This window comes from Macrobrachium rosenbergii, chromosome 18, assembly GCF_040412425.1.
Source record: "Macrobrachium rosenbergii isolate ZJJX-2024 chromosome 18, ASM4041242v1, whole genome shotgun sequence".
NCBI classification, from domain to species: domain Eukaryota; kingdom Metazoa; phylum Arthropoda; class Malacostraca; order Decapoda; family Palaemonidae; genus Macrobrachium; species Macrobrachium rosenbergii.
In genome coordinates this window covers 6,357,192-6,378,030 of record NC_089758.1, presented here as the reverse complement: position 1 = coordinate 6,378,030, position 20,839 = coordinate 6,357,192, and the positions used below count along the sequence as shown (strand labels likewise).

At 39.6% G+C, this 20,839-nt stretch overlaps 1 protein-coding gene across 6 annotated transcripts in view; it reads left to right on the top strand.

Annotated features, from left to right (window-relative positions):
* LOC136848059 (pleckstrin homology domain-containing family A member 3-like) overlaps window positions 1–20,839 on the top strand; it is a 46,583-nt gene that overhangs the window by 11,683 nt on the left and 14,061 nt on the right. For 4 of the 6 annotated variants that reach the window (XM_067120203.1, XM_067120204.1, XM_067120200.1 and 1 more), the window contains exons 2-4: window positions 2,495–2,611; window positions 5,621–5,782; window positions 8,006–8,127. In XM_067120203.1, the coding sequence (XP_066976304.1) occupies window positions 2,495–2,611; window positions 5,621–5,782; window positions 8,006–8,127 (401 nt within the window). Of the gene's footprint in view, window positions 1–2,494; window positions 2,612–5,620; window positions 5,783–8,005; window positions 8,128–19,846; window positions 20,543–20,839 lie in introns of those variants that run through there. The other 2 variants (XR_010855923.1, XM_067120202.1) reach the window with 2 other exon arrangements.

The window sequence follows — 20,839 nt, the reverse complement described above, 5'->3', positions numbered from 1 at the left end:
CCAGGGCATTATCTGAGACAGATCCAAACCACATATGAAGACTGCAGTACGTTGGGCCCCTTTATTGCGTCTGACACGGTGATGGGCAAGAAACCAGAGGCTCTAGATCCTCTCCTTAGTTTCCTTGGGTGCAGAAGTTTCTTTTGGTCGACTACTAGAACCTAAGAGGTTAGATGGCCTAGTAGGTCTAATTTTAATAGGTTGGTGTGAGTTTTTTATGGTTGGGTGATATGATGGTGGATGCTTTGAGTACTGGCGCCTGAGCAGGGGCATTATATGCTTTGGTTGATTGTGTCGAAGACGGCTCACTTCTCCTTTCTTTTGCCAACAGACCTTTCTCCATATAGCAACCTGCGTCTGAGCTACTAGGGCATGAGTTGCACTAAGGATAGCAGGTTACAGAGGCAGTAACCGAGAAAACAGCTTCCTTAGCAGGTAAGGATCCAAAGTTAAGACGTTTTTCTTAGCCTGATGATCTCAGGTTTTTTCCATTTAACACTTACAGCTGTCCATGCCCACCGCCTCAATGTGGCAATCAGCTATATGTAAACAACAGGTAAGTTCATGTATAAAAATGACATTTTTATAATAAAATAAGATTTTATATCATACTTACCTGTTGTTTACATATAAAACATTCCCACCTCAACCTCCCGCAAGGGACAAGGGGACATAGAAAATATGATTAGTTGTTGATGGAAATGGATCCAGGTGTTCCCGGTAGAGGGGGGTAGTCGTATCACCTGACCATATATTAGCGGGACCGCCAGTTTTGAATTTTCTGTCGAGATCGAGAATTACAGCTATATGTAAACAACAGGTAAGTATGATATAAAATCTTATTTTATTATAAAAATGTCATTTTTATATATACAGTACTGTACTTGCAGTATGGATGGAGCCCACCTGCTCCCCACAAAAATGGACTTTTTTTTTTAATAAACAAACTGTTGTTCGGGGCTTTGATGTTTTTCTGGACAAGAACATAGAGAAAGTGGGTGGGGCATAGTCACCTACACAAAACAAAAGAATTGCTACCGTGGAATTCAGATTTCTAACTGCCGTTCGAGTAGAAACTCATAGCCAAGTAATAACTGGGTAAGTACAGTATACATAAAACTTAATTTTATCATAAAAATGTCATTTTTATCTTTCAAATTCAGAAGAATATTATGAGCCATATTGTACTCATCAGTGGTTTCTGGCATCCCAAACATTTTAATGTCAGCTTTTTTCGCTTTAGGGATGAGATGTGAAATGAGCTCTCTCCGTTCTTCTTTGCCCTGTGCTTTTTTTGCCAGAATTCTTGTCAGTTCTAGATCATCTATCCCTTTTCTCCATGATTTCCTGGCCCTTACTGGCCTTTGTCCTGCTACTTCCAAATCTGCTGCTTTTATTTACAACTGTTCCTCAGTCTCATCACATGTCCAAACCATCCCAGTCTTTTTCTCCAACAGTCTTCCCATTGTACTCTGGCCATGAATCTTAAAATTCTCTGGTTACATACTTCCAAAATCTCCATTTTCCTTGTCAGTGCCCATGTTTTTGCTACATAGATTAGTACTAACAGTCCTTATGTACTTACTGCAAGTCTTTGCTTTTTCAAGTGATGGTACATTTTTATCTACCAGTAGCCTAGCTATCTCTCTCCATTCCATCCATGCTGTAGCCACTCTTTCATACTGCTATCTCAAATCCTGCTTCACAGCCCAGTGTATCCCAGAGATAACAGAAATGCTCTACCTCAGACCCATCTATCCATCACTAACACCCCTCCCCCTCCTCATTTAACATAGTAATGCATTTTGCATTTTTGACATAAAAAAATCTCTCACTCCATGTATATTTTGCAATCCTGAGCTGATTCTCCATGTTTTATATTTTATACATAGCAAATAGTTCACCCTCTACACCCTCCCCGCAACAACCTTTGTTCCTCCTTCAGTCACCATGAGATTTGTTTTGTTTACATTGTTTTTCAGTCCTTTCCTTTCCATTCCACACCTCATTTTTAGCATTGCCACCACCATCCCAGATTCTGCTGCCAGTGCTAGGTTGCCTTCGTATGACAGCTCCCAGGGACTCCCTCCTCCTGCAACTTGTGCAGCCTCTGCCATTACTCTGACAAACAGCAAAGGGCTCAGTGCTAATCCCAATGGAGACTAACATCCATTTCAAATTCTCCTGATACACCTGCCATTGTAGGAGTTGTGGGAGGGGTTTGGGGTGGACTCTGTACTCTCTCTTGGAAGAGGACCATCACTAGAAGAGTGTCTGTGGTGACCTAAGCCTTTGTAACGTCAACATAACTATTTACCACAGAACTCTGCCAAATATTGTACTATGCTAAGATTTTTATTGGTTATTTTATTCATACATATTTGATTACAGTATCTACATCAGTAGAGAATTTTCTCAGTTGTTTAAGGTATTAAGTACTTTTCTTTCCTAATCATATAATGGCAAGAGAATACATTGTTTATTTCCCTTGCAGGGTGGCAACCAAGATGGTTTGTTTTAGACCAGGGAGTCCTTGCATATTACAAATCACAGGATGAAGTCAACCAAGGGTCCAAGGGCTCTGTCAAACTCTCAGCATGTGAAATATTAGGTATGTACAGTATTTATTATTATTTCTCTTTTGGGATGTTAACTCAATACACCTCATTTTCCCAGTCTTGTTTGGAGATTATAACAGATCTGGTACATGAAATTTTGATGTGGTTCAGTGATTCCAAGAAAGTATATCCTTGTCCTTCGTGAATACAGATTACCACCCACACAGCCCATAATTTGTTCCTAAGGAAATACAAACCTTTCTTTTTATATAGGAATATCCTTCAGTACTAACTTCATCAGTTGGTAACAAGGTAGTTAACTGGTGGAGATGAGGGTTGAGTGGGGGAATACCTCTTACCTTCCATCACTCCAGTACTCACTTTCTTTTTGGCCCACAGATAGCACAGTTGTGCTGCACTCATCTGTCTACCCTGAATGATCATCAGAAAGTACAGATGTGCTGCACTCAACTGTCTACCCTGACTGATCATCTGAAATCTTAACAAGTAGCCTGCTCTGTTTGCTTGCATGTTTGTATGTTGTATTTTGTGCTTTCTTGTTTTTTATTTTCTTCAATGGAGAAAAAACATGAGCAGTACTGTTGTGAGGGGCATGGACAGTTCCTGTTATCCATAATGGTTGACCTGCAAAAGTATCGTTTTGTATAAGTAACTCACTAAGCAATTACATAGGTTTAGTTTTCTCTTGAAAAATTCAGGGGTAACGCTTCAAAGTTTAGCGGGGGTGACTGGTCCTGCCCACTAATAGGAATACCAGGAACAACTTAGCAGACAACCTCATTCTGCTTCTGCCGGCGCTTGAGTAAACACCGAGTGTCGATGGCAGCGCTGTATTTAAATTTCGGGCAGCCTTCAAGCCTACAGCTTTCAGGATCAGTATTTTATTGTTTTGCTATTAAGATCTCATTCAAGTTTATCAGTTTTCTACAGTAGCAAATTTGCAAGCAAATTGTTTAACTACCAGTAGCGTAGTTTACCACACTACCACCTTTACCGGTTAAAGTAATAAAATGTAAACATTGCGTTCATTGCCGAACCAGTATTTTACGGTAGTGAATTACTTCTCTGCAAGTCTCAATTAATGTTTGTTAGGATTTGAGACATGTCTGTATGATGATACTCTTGTACTTCAACTATTGTCAGCAAAGGTTAACTTTCCCTTTCTGAACAGCATAAAAACGTAAATACTGTGTTTGCTACTGGGCCAACATTTTTGGTAGTGAATAAATATCTGAAAGTCTCAATGTTTGATAGGATTTGAGATATGTCTGTGTGATGGTACTAAGTTTACTTCGAGCTATGTCAGTAAAGGTTAACTTTTCTTTTTCCGAGTAATGTAAAAAACTTCACTACCTTGTTTACTGATTAGCGTAATATGACTTAAATATTGTGTTCTCTACAGAACCAACATTTTCGGTAATGAATACATATCAACAATCTCGAATTATGTTGGTTAGGATTTGAGATATGTTTGTATGATGGTACTCTGTGTACTTCATAACATTTGTCCACAAAGAATTAATTGAACATCTTATTATTACACTTTCCTTTGCAGAGAACTTAAAAGTGTAAGGGCAGGAATGCATTAGGAGAGAATTGTGTGTAATGTTTTGGTTACGATGAGCTTTAGGAAAATGTGACACATTTATTAGTATTTCCTTTTTAAACTTTGACCTTTAATTTTATAGTGTAGTCTACTTAAAATGTTTAAACACTTTATATCAGAGTGAAATGCAGCAATTCAGGTTACAACTGGTAGAGAATGCAAAAGGTGGGTTTATTACTTTGTGGTATGGAGGGTAGATGTGGGAAAGTAAGCACTGCATTACAGGCAGTCCCCGGTTAATGGCAGGGATTCCGTTCCCGGCTGAGCGCCAATAACCAAAAATTGTCGATAACTGGAGCATCACAGTATAGGCAGTCCCCTGTTAATGATGTAGGTTCCGTTCCTAGCTGAGCGCCGATAACTGAAAATCATCAATAACCAGAACATCACAATAATGATGGTAGTAAATGGCATTTACGACACCCTCAGCGCCGATAAACCACTTACTGGCACCAGAAATCACTCACTGATGCTGATAAACTGCTTACCGGTGCTGAAAATCTGGTTAACGGTATCATTAGCCAAGTGTCGTAAAATCAAAATGCTGTTAACTGAATCCACTGATAAGCGGGGACTGCCTGTAATTATGGTAATAAATGGTGTTTACGATACCGTAAGCACCGATCAGCTGATGAACCACTTACAGATGCTGATAAACCGCTTACCGACGGCAATAAACCACTTACCAGTGCCGGTAAACCACTTACTGATGCTGATAAACCGCTTACCGACGCCGATAAACCGCTTACCGGCGCCGAAAATCTGGTTAACAACGTCGTTAGCCAAGTGTCATAAAATCGAAATTCTGTTACCCAATGCCACCGATAAGCAAAGACTGCCTGTATATGCATGTGGCAAAAGTATTCAGAATTTTTTTGTTACTTAATAATCACAATATTGTACGGTAGTAGACATTGATTTAGAGGGAATGATAGAAGACTAGGCAGGCACATGCATTAAGTGCCTGTAGACCATTTGGTAAGTAGGAGATTGTTAGAAGGGGATGACATATGTAATGTGAAAAACTGAAAATGAGAGTAAAATTTGTAAATTATAGTACTGTACTGGTTTCTAGTAATTTTGGACTGATGTGACATATCTTGAAAGACTTTATTATTGTGGTTTTAGTACAAGTAATACAGTTTAACAGGGATACTTTCATTATGAATCTCTAATTCATAATTTTATATATGTAACTTACCAAATAATTACATAGCTATAGTTTCTACTTACAGCTATGTAATTGTTTGGTAAGTATATAAAAAACTATTTTATTATAAAAATATCATATTTAATGTTCAATTTGATTTTAGGCTTGAATGTCATCGATCATTTTCTCAGGTTGCTTAGTCTTAGTAGTTTTGGAAACTTTTGATATAAAAATAATTCTCAACTTTCAGATTTGTTCTTATTTTCTGTTTTACTGTCCCCACAGTACACCCCACAGACACAATGCGAGTGGACATCGTTATTCCATATGAACAGCATTTTTATTTAAAAGCTCCGTCTCCTCATGAGCGACATGCATGGCTTGTAGCCCTTGGAAGTGCCAAAGCAGGTATTCCACCTGCCATTCCACAGACAAAAATTGAAAAAGGTTTGTTTTACTGAAGTTTTTTTTATATTTTTTGTGAAGTATTTCAAGAGTACAATTACCATGTTTATACAGATAAAGAATTAAAATTTGCTCTTGCAGCTGATTTAGCCTTGTTCACAACAAACCCATCAGTCATATTATGCCTTTATCACAGTGCATGATGATCCTTAAACTCACTACCTTTTATTTGCAACAGTTTATGATAATCTTCAAACTCACTGCCTTTTATTCACAAAAGAAGAAATGCCTTACCTGACAGCAGCCATCATCCATCAATTACCTCTTTACCTTGTGAGTCTGCCAAGCAGTGCTCTCCAGCTTATTTTCTGTAGCAGTTTTCTTCATCTATTATTTTCCAGTAAATTGCACTCTTCAATCAGCATGTAATGAATATTAAAAATTATTCAATATATTCAGCTATTTTATTGTCTCATTTCACAACCCTTTCTGTAAGCATTTAATTGATTACCATTAACAAATTAACTACAGTACAGTCGACCCCCTGTATTTGCGGGGGATACGTACCACAACCACCTGTGAATAGCTAAAATATGCAAACACTTAAAACCCCCTCTAAAAGCGCTTACAACTGCCTATCTTGGAAGTTCAAATATCAAATGTATACTTTAAGTACAGTATCATCCTACATCAAATATACCTTAAATTATGATGTATTAATCTTTGAAATATTATTATCATTTCAAAGTCATCTTAAACATTTTACCCTTAAAAATTTATGCATATGTATTTCTAACCCCTCCAGCCAACAACAGAGAGAGAGAGAGAGAGAGAGAGAGATGAACTGAGTTGCTTACATCAGTTAAACAATTGAAAATGTCAATAATACAGTATATATTATGTATATCTTTCTGTCAACCACTCTCCCTTTCTATATATCTTTCTATCCATCTTTCATCTTTGGCGTGAGAGAGAGAGAGAGTCATACTGGATATAATTTGCCGAGAATTTTCTTAAGGACATTATCAACTTTTGAAGTGATAGGATCATAAAAAATGACATAGACCTATAATATCCAATGTCTTTTTGTCGGTTTACGCAGCTTGTGACGTTTGGATTATAGGCCTACTTTATATTTAACCACTTTATTGTGGTTCTTGTGGTTATTCTTGTTTTTGTTGTTGCTTTTAAGAGAGAGAGTATCTATCCTTTTTGTCCAACTGGATAATCTATCTACAAGAATGCCCCCAAAATCAAATAGACTGGCTTGGGCCCATCATACATGTTTTTTTTAGGCTTGTTCTTAGCCATTACAGTAATATAATTTATCACTTTTGTAATATATTTTCTTTATAATTTATTGAGAGCAGTTCAATAGTTGTGTGTAAAGTAAAGACAGCATTATGATCAGTCTTTGTGCCACCGGCTACATGCCCACAAATTTTACGTTTATTCTCTGCTGCATAAGTGGTGTTACAATTACTACGGTATAGCCATTGATGCATGTGCACATGTACTATGTGTATACAGTGTGCACGTGCTTGTATGTGTACATTCCACTGTATACTTATGCATATTATGTATTGGGGGGTCAAAGCTACTATATTAATTAAAAGCTACTCTATTTCCAACAGATACAAGTAGAAAACTATTTGCAATAAGAAATTGATGTAGGCCTATGCCCTGTCATTGCCTCAAAATATGAGAATTTGATGTGTAGGCCTGATCCCACAGTGATATTAGCATTTCACGTGCAGGATTATGCCAAATTAATTCGCTAATATCAGAACTGTATTCTTAAGTCTATGCTTCATTTCAATTAATGTGGTCTATGTGGACTGCATATGTAGGCCTACACCAATTATAAAAAGCAAGATGCTTGTGTATTTAGGCTGCACATGAGCAATAAAAAAAAAGCATCAGAGAAGGATCCAAGATCTCCATAATAATATTATAAAACTTATAATATCTTTTATCAGAGATGTTAGTTGCATACTTCACAACTCCGGGAACTCAAATCTGTGGTGTCATCATTCATGCACGGAGCTCAACATGACTGAAGTCAAATCAGTACTGGTAATCATATAGACGGTTAATTAGTGTGACGTCGTTCCCCTTTCAAGAGCTAGCCAATCACTGGCAAAGAGCTGTGGATTTTAATATACTGTTGTGTATTTTTCCATTTACCCCTTAGTTTAGATTTTTAATGTTGTGAATTTGATTTATGGTTATCATGTTTTATTAGGACTTCTTTTATCCTAACAGAGCAAGAACGTGACACTGTAAAGGCAAAGAAGTCAGAACTACGATTGACATGTGACTTATTAATGAAGCAAGTTTACAGTGTGAAGACAGCAGCTAATAATCCTGATGGACCAGATCTTGAGGTTTGATCATTTGATGTTTGGCTTCTTCATTTGTATCTTAGGCACAGCAATGTCAACTCTTCATTAGGTAGTTAAGATAGTCCATTGCATGGAAAGATGTTTCTCTAATGTTGTAGTGCTGTTTTTCACTAAATCTATCACTCATGATATTGACTACATTTTTGGTTAAAGAATATTTTGGACACAGTGGTCTTTTGTCTAACAAGTAGAGGAAGAGCCATGGTAGTCTCAAGCATGCATCACCTAGATCCATAGGGGCTTAGGTAAGAGCTTTAGTTTTTTATGTCTGCTGCACCATGAACAGCATTGCAGAATTCCCCAAGCTTCTTTATTTATTTATTTATTTTACAGTAGAATTGCCTAAAATACTCTATAAAAATTCATTAGATCATTTTTTATACACTTTTAAAAATAACTCACCTTCCCTGTTCATTGAGTTATTACAAGAACCTTTTGGCAGTTTGATCATCTTTGGTAGTAGTAAGCTTGCAAGCTGATTGTTAACGAAGTATTGTTTGTGAGCAATTATCTTTATTTTATATATCTAAGGGGGCTAGGGGAGAACATCACCCGTCACGCTCAAGTTTATGCTAGTTTCATTGTTGTCTAAAGTTTCTTGCAGTTTTGGTATTTTTAGTGCTATTGATATAGGCTTAAGTTTTTTAATGATGTGGCATGAGTTTAGGTAATTACCAGATTTTTTGAAGCTAGTTGTCATTAGAGTTATCCAACCTGGGAATTGTGTATAAATTTATTTAAGGCTAGTGATATTCACTTAAGGTTAGTACTGATCCTGTTTTAATTGTGAGAAGGGTAAAATATTTTTCCTTTGGTCTTTTGCATTTTTCGTATGGTATATTTTGGTTACAATTTCTTTTTGTGTGAGGGTTAATTTAGGTCCCATTAAACTTTGGTAGGTATTAGTATTATATTGCTCTTCCTTGCATTTAATTATATGCATTTGTGTTGTTGGACTTTGGTAATTCCTTTTCAACTATGAACAAAGGCAGATTGTTCCACAACAAACTCATCTTTTACTGGCATATCATATGCTTCGTTTAAAATAAGATGATGACCCTCTATTGACTGGGTAGCAGCCACTCCACATCCATCCCCATTTATCCTTAATTCCAGGCAAGTAATAAGCCCTCAAATTACATGTGTCTGCCATTTTTTCAAGTTCTGTCATCCTTTCTATAGATGACTTTGTTTCTTTTTGTCTCGGTATTTTAGCATATTTTTTTGCAAATATCTATTTCTGTTTTATCATCGCTTTCTTTTGTTCAGAATAGGAAATTGTAATGAAACCATTAAGTATTGAAGTGTAGAAAACTTCACCTCCATTTGGTGCAGTTTTTGCATTTAGGATTGTATATTGCAATACACTCCCTGAACACCTGAATTAGCCCTGGTCACTGACCAGCCCGAACTACATCCCCATAGCTTTTACCCACTAAGTGGGTAATAAACTGTCAGCGTTACCAACGCTTACAGGAAAATCTTGTCAAATGAGTTACCTGAAGTACCATTGGCAACACTGCTGCAAGTCCCGGCCAAGTGAGGCCGAGATCCCCAATTGCTTTTTGTTTGCCATGCTGTGTGGGTGTGTCCCACATCAGGCGAACTTTTGGCCATTTAGCCCGACCCCCATTCAAGTTTTTGGACATCAAATCACGATTTGGACTGTTTTCAATGCATTTTCTCCTGGATGGATACTTTATTGATGGGATTTGGAACTTCTCTCCCGATTTTGACTTTGGGATCGGTACTTTGGATTCGATTGGATAAGTCAAACAAGAAGACGTCGCCGTCTGCTAGCGCCGATACTTCAACTTCGTTTACATCTTCGACGACAGAGCCTTCTACTGTTGGAGATGCTGACGCTCATCGTCCCTACACGTCCTGCAAGCGTAGGATGAGTACCCTCAAACACGATCGACATTCTGTTTGTGTTTTTATGTAGGAAGACACAGTGTAGTATCAGTCAGATAGGCGGCGAGTCTTGGTCGGTAGATCAGATGGAAGAATTATTCAAAATGTTAGAGGACAAGTTACTAGCTGAGTATGTCTAGTCTATTTTCTAGCTTTGACTAAATTAACGGAAACTAGAGATAAGGATAGTAGTAATAGTGTTGTAGATACTAATCGTTCTTTTTCAGCCCCCCTGCCTGTTCCAGAACCAGCCCTAACGGGTGCCGGGGTCATGGAGAACCTGCAAACCTCTGAAGGTAGGATCTACCAGCCCCGGCACGGAGCAGGCAGTGTTGGTAGCAGATTTCCCCCTTCCCTCTAAAAGCGTAAGTTCTAAGGTGGATTTAGAATTAGGAATCACTCAGAATGGTAGGAATTCTAATTAGGAAGTATTCAGGAAAGTAGTTGGGTTTAGGTCTTTCATTCAGATCAATCGTCGGTTTTATTTCCTGCTTCGTGCTCTGTGCAACAAAGGTTTCCAGATCCGTGGAGGGTCGTTCAGATTGGTTTCTGATGTATCTGGTTCTGAATTTTTGTTTTTCCTTGAATACTCCTCCTTGAAGGTTCCTTTTCCTTTGGGGTTTTAAAATTTCTTTAAATCTTGCGATGGGGGTAATTCTGGCGATCGAGTTTTACCAATATTCATGATCATGTCTTAAAGAATTTTCTGATTTGATAATGTCTATCAAGATTATCAGGGGCGGGGGGAACAGGACCAGGCTATTTTCTTCGAATTTTCTGATTTGATAATGTCTATCAAGATTATCAGGGGCAGGGGGAACAGAACCAGTCTATTTTCTTTGAAATCTATGGTCTCTTCGGCCGTTACGGAAATTTCCCGTTTTTCCCCCCTTTTTCTTCTAAGCCTTCTTCCATTGCCCTTCTCAATATTCTTTCGGTCCGCTCTTTGGGGGGCTCTCGGGGTCTTTGTTGCGCATCCTGTTTTCTTGGCTTTTAACTCAGCAGAGCAAGGCTTTCTTGCTTCAACCCTGTATTTTAGAGCTCAGCGGCCCACCCTCTCTCTCTTCGGGGTTAAGGGAAGGGGTACTTTTTACGGATCCGTTGTCTTATCACCTTTTGCAAATCCGGTGGTTTCTCAGGCATCCGGTCTAGTTGCTTCTCAGTTGTTTGCGGAGGCGTAAGCAACTCCTTATTTCATTCTTTATGGGTTCCTAACTGTAATGTATCCTCCGCGATTCTTGCGGATGTTACAGCAGTTGGCGATTCGCCGGCGCCAGCGTTCAGTGTATCAGCACCAATAGTTAACTCATTCCAGTAATGTATTTCCATTCTCCAGGATAGTTGGTAGCGTTCAGTTTATCAGCACCGATTCTTCTGTTACCATTTCAGGGTTGGTAACTACCTTCTTCTGTTACCTGTTCGGTACGTTGTAACTTCCCCTTCAATACTCCTTTGAGTTTGGTCCGGTTGGGACCTTCTCCATCTGTCCAGCATCAGCGTTGGGCGCTCGGTGGTTACTCCGAGTGTGGCTTCTTCCTTCTTCCCTCCTTTGGCTTCTTCTTTCTCAACTTTCCGGCAGGTTTTCTCTGTCCCTCCGTCTAGGCATCCATGTTGGTTCTGGGTCTTCAGTTCCGGATTCCCACTCATGCGGTTTTGATACATCCGGATTTGAGTGGTTCAGGTGTTGCGGCCTCTTCTCTCTCAGTAGTGGGCGTGGTCTGCCCAGGTGTTGTGTCATCCCTGTTGGGTGGTGCGGGGTTTGCTCAACCTAGACTTTGGTGCCTCCAGTATGTTTGCGATTGATACGTCAGGTGTCCTTCTCACGCACCCAGGTGTAGCAGTTCTGGGTTTTCAAGTTTGGCGCTTGCTGGGATCGGCCTGCCTCTTTCCTGTTCCGGCTCGGTCGGACCAGTCCGACAATCCTCCGGCTCGGTCGAACCAGTCTGACAAGGATTGTTCATTTGAAGAAGAGGATCCGGTACCGGATATTAGTTCTCCTTCAGCCAATGAGAATGAGTATAAGCGGATGGTAGACCTCATCCTCACGTATCCTCAATCCAAGGTTCCGGAGGAGCGTACACTACTGAAGCAACGATGTTCGAGTCGCTATATGCGACAGAACCGGTAGTTGTTCAAACAAGATGATATACTCCCTCCGGTCCGGTACTGCCTGACACCTCTTCACTTCGGTGTCAGTAAGGCTGGCATACCAGGTTAACATGTCGCCTGACTATACAACGTTCTTTGGCAGAAGAGGAGGGGCTTCTTTTGAAGCTTCAGCCTCACTATCCGGACATTTGGAGAGGTTTCTGTTGTGGGCGCCTTTTGTGCTCTGCAACAGTCTTTTAGGGAGGAGGATATCTCCTCCATGGTCTATTTCGTGTAGCCGTTGTCAGCAGTAGCGTCACAGCAAGCTATGATTAGTGTGGCTGCTCCAGGTTCAAGGGATGTGGCCAGTATAACGAACTTGTTGCTTCTAACTCATGTCTCCAGTTTCGGCAAATATGCATCGTTGAAAGTACAAAATGTGAAATAGAGGGTTCTCTCTCTCTCTCTCTCTCTCTCTCTCTCTCTCTCTCTCTCTCTCTCTCTCTCTCTCTCTCTCTCTCTCTCTCTCTCTCTCTCATATTCCAGGGTCTTGTGTCTCCGCATGCTTTCTCTTCAGGTATATCTCAGGAATCGCTGGGACTTCCACATCGAGAATACAGGTATAATCTGGAACAATTCTCGCTTTTCAGGTATAATCTGAACGATTCTGTGAGATAGTCAGATAGTCAGAAGAAGCGCATCTGACATCCGGAAGGTCTATATTCTCCCCTCTTCCCAACGTTCATCTGTACTCAGATGCCTCATATCAAGGTTGGGGAGCAACCTTGGAGGAACCCAGGCTTCGGGCCTCTGGAGGGATCGGGAACGAGAGGAGTCATAACCTTCAGGAACCTCAGGGCTATAAAGGAAGCCCTCAGGTGTTTTTCAGTCCTAGTGCACAACACAATAGTGGGTCTGCTTTGCGACATCGTAACTGCGTTTGTCGTATCTGAGAACTCTGGGGGAACAAGATCATTAGAACTTAGAGGTGTATACTTTCCGCCATTCGGTCTCATTCATCAGGTAATCAGGAATTGCGGTAGTGTCAAGACGTCTGTGACTCTAGCTCCTTGCTGGCTCTAACACCCTCGGTTCCGGAATTCCTAATGCTCCTTACGGAAGTTCCGATATTTCTCCTCATGCGGAAGATCTTTTAGACAGCCACATTTTCACCATTATCATCCAAACTCTTGCGTGATGAACCTTGTTGCGGGCGACTGCCGAGCGAACAGCTGACAGTCCAGACACTCTAAAGTTATGTCTAGACAGTGTTTCCTTCAGCTTCAGAAGTCAACCCGTAGCTTTACCAGGTCAACTTGACATGGGGAAGTCTGTGTCATAAGGAAGGTCATTCCATCTTTAGGCCTGCCATAACTGAAATAGCTGGTTTCTCTTATTCCTTTGGAAAGTCAAGATTCTTCCGTTTTCGGCTGTTGCTGGCTACCGCTCAACACTTTGCAGTACATTTTTCTATTTTCCTGAAATTTCTAGCAGTAAGATCTTCTGACTTGTTACGTTCCCTCGGGCTCCCTCGTGAGATTTGTCGGAAGTTCTAATGTTAAGATAATTGGTTAGGTGTTTTATCTCTTTCTTTCGGCTTTAGCTGCAGATAAACAATGGGCGAGCTTCGGGAAGTTTCCTAGGCCAGTTTCTAGGCGGAAACGATAAGTATTTCTCTTCTTCTGAAGTCATGGCGAGGCTAAAACACTGCTTCGTTCGTTTAGGTTCTTTATCTGCAAGTGTTCGGTTCCGGCATCAGCGGGGATATCTTTATGTCCGATGCGAATAATTATCTAAGGTTGATAAACTCTGTCCGCTTCCATGTACACTTCTTGTCTCTCCGCGGAATCCTTCCCGTCCGCTGTCGAAGGAAGCGATTAGTTACTTTCGGAGAAATGGTTCCTGGTTCCTGGTTCCTGGTTCATAAGCGCTCACTACACGAACACAGTTGCGGGCACACTTCATGATTCTCGTGTGGTGCGAGGTTTATGCCTTACCGCACAGTATTCGGAGTATGTCCACTTCATCCTCTTTTCTAAGGAATGGTTCAGAGTCTTCTATTCTGGAGGTAGTTGCTTGCAAGTCCGTCTTTGTTTTCTTCCTTCACTTAAGAGACATTCAATTCTCCCCACTGCGTATAGTGGTGAATTCTCCTGTCTAGGGTGCGTTCAGTTAGCTGAGGTGGTATTCTCTTCATGCGAAGACTCGGAAGGTTATTCACTTAGTCCACGTTTAACGGCGAAGTCTATTATCTAGGGTGCGCTCATTTAGCTAAGGTAGTATTCACGTAGTGCGGTGATTATTAGGTTAACCAGATAGAAAAATTCCTTTTTAGGCTTTAGAATCTTCAGCAACAGTGATAGTATAATCACATGGACTTAAGTTCAGAGTACCTTAAGTATCCTAGTCTTTGATAGTTTCCCTACGAGAGTCCAAAGAGATGCTCTCATAGGCTAGCCTAGGTTGTTTTGTCGGCGCTGGGATACCTCTGCGCTCGTTGGCCTGTGCCGCAACCTGCAGGGCAGAGGGTCATCGGCTCGGCACACTGCCTCATTCCCTCCTTAATGGGTAGGCTCTGAATAGTCACTTGGCAGATGCATCGTTCTCCTTTTTACATGAAAGTTATTATCTTAGTCCGTGAGTAGCCGCTAACTCTTCTATCGTAGGTGCGTTCATTTAGCTAAGGGGGTACTCTCTTAGTGCGGAGGTTCTTAGCGGCGGCCACTTGGAAGTCGGTGTCGGTTTTCACGACTTCTACCTAAAGACGTTCAGTTTTCTTCGAAGAAGAATTTCTTGCTTGTTCCCTTTGCGACGACCAACTCGATCTTATAATTACATAGTAATGTTAAGGGTGGGGGGAACTATAGGTAATGAATGTAGTCAGGAAATTTGGAATTTTGGATTCTCTGTTAGTCGGGGTTCATAGTGAGAATATTAAGTTTGACGTTAGTACTGTGAAGATAGGCAGATCCAGTGGACAGGTTTGGTTTCTTCAACCTCTTCTGCGCAGACATCAGCGGCAACGGACGGCAAAGAACTTGAAGATCCTGCACACTCAACTTCTCCTCCATACATGAGAGGCTACAATAGCCACATGGGAGGTTCTTCGTACCCCTCCATACATGAGAGTGCTTTGATTAGCCACATGGGAGGTTCATCGTACCCCTCCATACATGAGAGTGCTTTGATTAGCCACATGGGAGGTTCATCGTACCCCTCCATACATGAGAGTGCTTTGATTAGCCACATGGGAGGTTCATCGTTCTCCACTAATCATGGGAGGCTGTGATTAGCCACATGGTAGGTTGGTTTTTATTTTTTTTTGCTACTCTCTATCCATGAGGAGGTTTGAATACCACATTGACTCAGACCCTCCATAAATGAGAGTGCTTTGATTAGCCACATGGGAGGTTCATTGTTCTCCACTAATCATGGGAGGCTGTGATTAGCCACATGGTAGGTTGGTTTTTATTTTGCTACTCTCTATCCATGAGGAGGTTTGAATACCACATGAGAGGTAGCTCGACTCAGACCCTCCATAAGTGAGAGTGCTTTGATTAGCCACATGGGAGGTTCATCGTTCTCCACTAATCATGGGAGGCTGTGATTAGCCACATGTAGGTTGGTTTTTATTTTGCTACTCTCTATCCATGAGGAGGTTTGAATACCACATGAGAGGTAGCTCGACTCAGACAGTACCTAGACATGAGACTAACGTCGGGGGTACTCTCTCTACAGACATTCTCACCTGCTGAGTGGGATAACCAGGTGAGGATACATTCATTTATACTGAGTAGGCGAATAATGAGTTACCTGCTTTCCCTGATGGCAGGTCAGGCTGAATTAGATTGATCCCACCTCCACTAAATTTTGTTAATCGGGCTAATTCAGGTGTTCAGGGAGTGTATTGCAATATGAAGTTTTCATAATAAAACTAATATTGTAATACTTACCTGAACACCTGAATGATTCCCACCCTCCTCCCCACTTCAATTTGAATAGTGGATAACGCAATTGGGGATCTCGGCCTCACTCGGCCAGGACTTGCAGCAGTGTTGCCAACGGTACTTCAGGTAACTCATTTGACAAGATTTTCCTGTAAGCGTTGGTAATGCTGACAGTTTATTACCCACTTGGTGGGTAAAAGCTATGGGGATGTAGTTCGGGCTGGTCAGTGACCAGGGCTAATTCAGGTGTTCAGGTAAGTATTACAATATTAGTTTTATTATGAAAACTTCATTTCATGAAGGAAAAATATAAGTATGGTCTGTAGTTGGTTTAACAGCAGCATGTTTTTTTCAGTTTTCCAGTATAAATTGATTTATATGCAGATACTTGGTAAGTTAATAATCACCAATTGTTAGACAAGTATGGTTCAGTTTTGTGCTAACCTTAATTTATTGCTGAAATGTGTACTGATAATGTTTATTTACTTAATAATAATACCATGTAGTATTTTGCAGTGTAAATTTTAATACCATGTAGTATTTTGAAGTGTAAATATTTTATTCCTGCTTTACTCTATTTTTACTTTCTTTGTATGTGGTTGACAATGATCATATTAACAAGTTAATGCATGGTATGCTAGTTATTATTAAAAGTTAATTTCTGTCTGACATTTGACCAACTTTTAAATTGGTTTATGTTTACATAGTTGTGTGACTTTAAAGAGCAAAGTATATGTACATTTCTTACTTCAGTTTTACATAGTTAAACAAGTGAAAATTTCCTCTGTGTTGAGTATTCATTAACTAATGTGAATTTGGTATTTTTTCCTCCTTGTAGAGTAATTGATTGTTTTCTTTGCTTATATGAGTTTATTTGTTGTAGCAGGTACTCTATCAATTAACATTTCAGTTTAAATGAAATTTTTTATTAAATGATCCATATGCCATAAACAATGATTAAATCTAATATTTAATGGATATTTGTATCAGGGGAACTAATACTGGTGTGTGGCCTGAGGTGGTGAATAGAGACATGAAAATGGGCATACTGTATTTGAGGTGTACAGTATTGATATAGGAAAATCACCTTTCCCATTGGAATACCCATTCTGAAAGGGGTCTGGTTGAGACACTGTACAATTGGCCGAGGTCAAAAATAGGGCACCACCCTTCCGTTGTCTTTGGTATCAGAAAACGATTACTGTAGAAACCTAGCAAGTCATCCATCACCCACTCTCCAGCTTGCTCTTCTAATGTTGGCCCCATCTTGCCCAAGGCTTGGTGACTTAAGAATTCAAAATGGTTGAGTCAAAACTCTCTATAGTAGTTACCATGCTAGTGGTGGGTCTTTTTGAGAGATGAAAGCTGATAACCCTCCATGATGATGACCACAAAGCAGAGATGGAGACAAGTCCCTTTTGCAGAAGAGGAGTCAGCGGGGACGCATTGTCCTTGACTTCTGCTTCCTCTTACAGGCAAAAATAAAAAGTACAGTATAGGAAATATGTAGCTAGTAACGTCGTTAATATTTGCTATCAAATAACATGTACTGTATACACTGTAGATTTATAGTAATGTATCACTGTATGACTAGTAGTACAATCGCTGTTTGCGTGTTCCAGGTTACTAGACATCTGCTTAAATATTTTATGTTCCTTTAGCTGACTAGGTTTTCCAACTGTTCCCCCCCTCAATATGGGACCACCTTGATGTGGTAAGGGAGCTCTTGAACCCCAGGAATTTGTTCCTGGGTTTGAGTCCAAGAGTCTCATATATTATTACACATTACTTTTGACTAATTTTGTGGAATTTTCCACTTTTGCTGAAACAAGCAAATGTATTTATCGTATGCATGTGTCTTAGTATAAAAGCATGTTCGTTATACAGTTTTTTCTGTTAAACTTCATTTTCATTTACTCATCGTCATGCGAATGACCTGTTTGGTCCAAGTTCTAGGCCTATGGCCTATGGCCTATGGCCTAGACCTGGTATTTCATCCTAATCCTTCGGGCCAGCCCTATGAGAGCTGATAGTCAGCTCAGTGGTCTGGTTAAACTATCTTACTAATAATAATAATAATAATAATAATAATAATAATAATAATAATAATAATAATAATTCAACTGTTGCCTTATAACATTGTGGAACCTTGGGCATGCTGCATATTTGTTCGGACCTATGGCAGAAGGATGTTAGGCAATGCAATGCATGTCTGTATTCCTTTGTAAATAGCTTCTTATTCCCCTTTGGTAAGGTTGGGGAGGCTGTCAGGATAGTTTTTTCTCTATATTTTGTGTTTAGATAATTGCCCAATTCATTTACACCAGTCCAACAATAATTAGATTAGATATTTTCTATTTGTGACCAGTTTCAATTTTTTTTATTGTCACAGTAAAACAGTGTATTCATCGAATACAAATAGAATGGTTTACTTTTAATCTCATGTTCTGTCTAATGGACTCATAGGTTTCATTTTTGCATAACGGGACCAGTTTATTAATAATCTGGAGACAATACTGTAGTCTAACGTACACCAGTCCTACAGTAGTTTACTGTGTAAATTCTTTGTTCTGAGTGATGGTGTTTCCAATTGAAATGAATTTCACAACTTCCAAAATGATGGTGTTCTTGGCTGCTCTTGAGTTTGATTAAGCTTACTCGTGGATGCACTCCTGAAATGAGACTGATGGTTGGGTTACAGTGGTCCCAGCTTGTTCATGGTGTTTTAGACCAGGTGAATGATCTGATTTTTGGGTCAGACAGTTCCCTCCTGTTCAGAAAACTGAGCAAGCTCCTTCCCCTACTGCTAAGTCCCCAGAGGGAGACTCTATGTACCAAAATTCCAAAAACTACTCCCATAGTGTTGGACCCCTACTAGAAAGACTGCCAAGAAGGTACATCCTTCTCAACCTCTCAGTCAGAGGACATGGAGCCCATTGCCATGGCTTCTTTCCAGGCTGCCTTGTGACTTTTACTATCAGGGGATAATTGTAAAAATACAAAAGAGCCTTATGAATTTCAAAGGAAGGAGAAAGGAAGAGGCTTAACAAGCAGGTAGGCAAAAAATGTAAAGGTGGCTGCGTTTGTGCAGCTTTGATTGGCAGGTGCACTGCGCTAACTAGATTACCCTACCTAACTACGTACTATGGCAGTGTTAACCCAGTTCTCATAGCTATTGCCAAGCAACCTTTACAGTTCTGTAGTAAGATATTAAATTTATTCTGGAGGAGTTGGGAACTTGTGGCAAGGAACCTCATGTATAGTAATGAGGGAATTTCTGTTGATTAGTGAAATCAGTGTGGTTCACCCCTTGTACAGTAATAACTTTCAAACCCATTGAAATTAGCTTGCAAAAACAATTAATTTTAATGGTTACTATCACCAATCAAAATATGCCAAAGTTTGATCTTTTCATTTATAACAAGTACAATACCATTGTTTGGACAGGTTTAGCCCTGTCCTCCATGAAATATTAATGAGATTGGTTGAAAATTGGAGAAATAATAGGTTGAAGTTATATTGATTATGTTTGAGATATTAGATATTAATGTTAGGGCAGCTTGACAATGGGCTGATTTGTTTATGTATTTTTATTAAGACATCAGGGCTGCTGAGCTCACATTAGTTTTTGCTGTTTAGGATCAGTTGGGAAGAGGTGACGTTAGGTAATTTTGATGTTAATTTTTCAGTAAGATTTATTATATTGTATATTATATTGCCCACTCCCCTTAAGGCTCATATTTTCACAACAGGCTCTGTCATGGCTAGTCCTCACTTTTTGTTGCCCACTCCCCTTAAAGGCAGGTCCACACGCTCCGTTTTGCACAACAATTTGTCTGCGCAGTTCAAGACGTTGCAGATAAAACGTTGCGTGTGGACAGGAAAACAGCGCAGTTTTGACTCCAGCGCAAGATGGTACAGTTGCAGCAATGACTGAGCTAGGAGAGCATAGATATCCATGAACTGTGCAGACAAGTCAGTACGTGTAGACGGTAGCACCGTCTTTCATTTCATTTTGTGCCTCAGTTTTAATTCAACAAGCGACAATGGCAGACCTTAGGCAATGTTCTCGAGAGTTCCTCACAGAATTTATTGCATTGTACGAAAGTTTCCCATGCATTTGGCGTGTCAAATCAAAGGATTATAGTGACCGGGATAAAAAGGGGAAGGCTTATGAAAGCTTAGTGGAAAAATTCAAAGAAATTGATAAAAATGCCAACAGAGACATGGTGGTAAAAAAAAGAAAGTCTTTGAGAAGTGTTTACCGTAAAGAATTGGCTAAAGTTAATGATTTGAATCGATCTGGCGCTGGAGAAGAGGAAATCTACAAGCCATCTCTTTGGTATTTCAACTTGTTACATTTTCTAAATGATCATGAAACCTCAAGGCACTCTAGAAATACCATGGATGAAATTCAAGAGACTGCAGTGGACGAACCACCAGAACAGGTAAGAAAAAAACATTTCATTTATATGATCAATTTATTTACCACCTCTTTTTCTGAGTGAAACATTACTGGTATATATATATATATATATATATATATATATATATATATATATATATATATATATATATATATATATATATATATATATATATATATATATATATATATATATATATATTTAACCATTTTAATTTATAAATGTATCTTGCCAATTAACAGCCCCCTCATTGTTAAAGTAATATTTGAATTGGTCTCTCACAACAATAGCATTGCTCAAAATCTGTCCTCTTGTTCC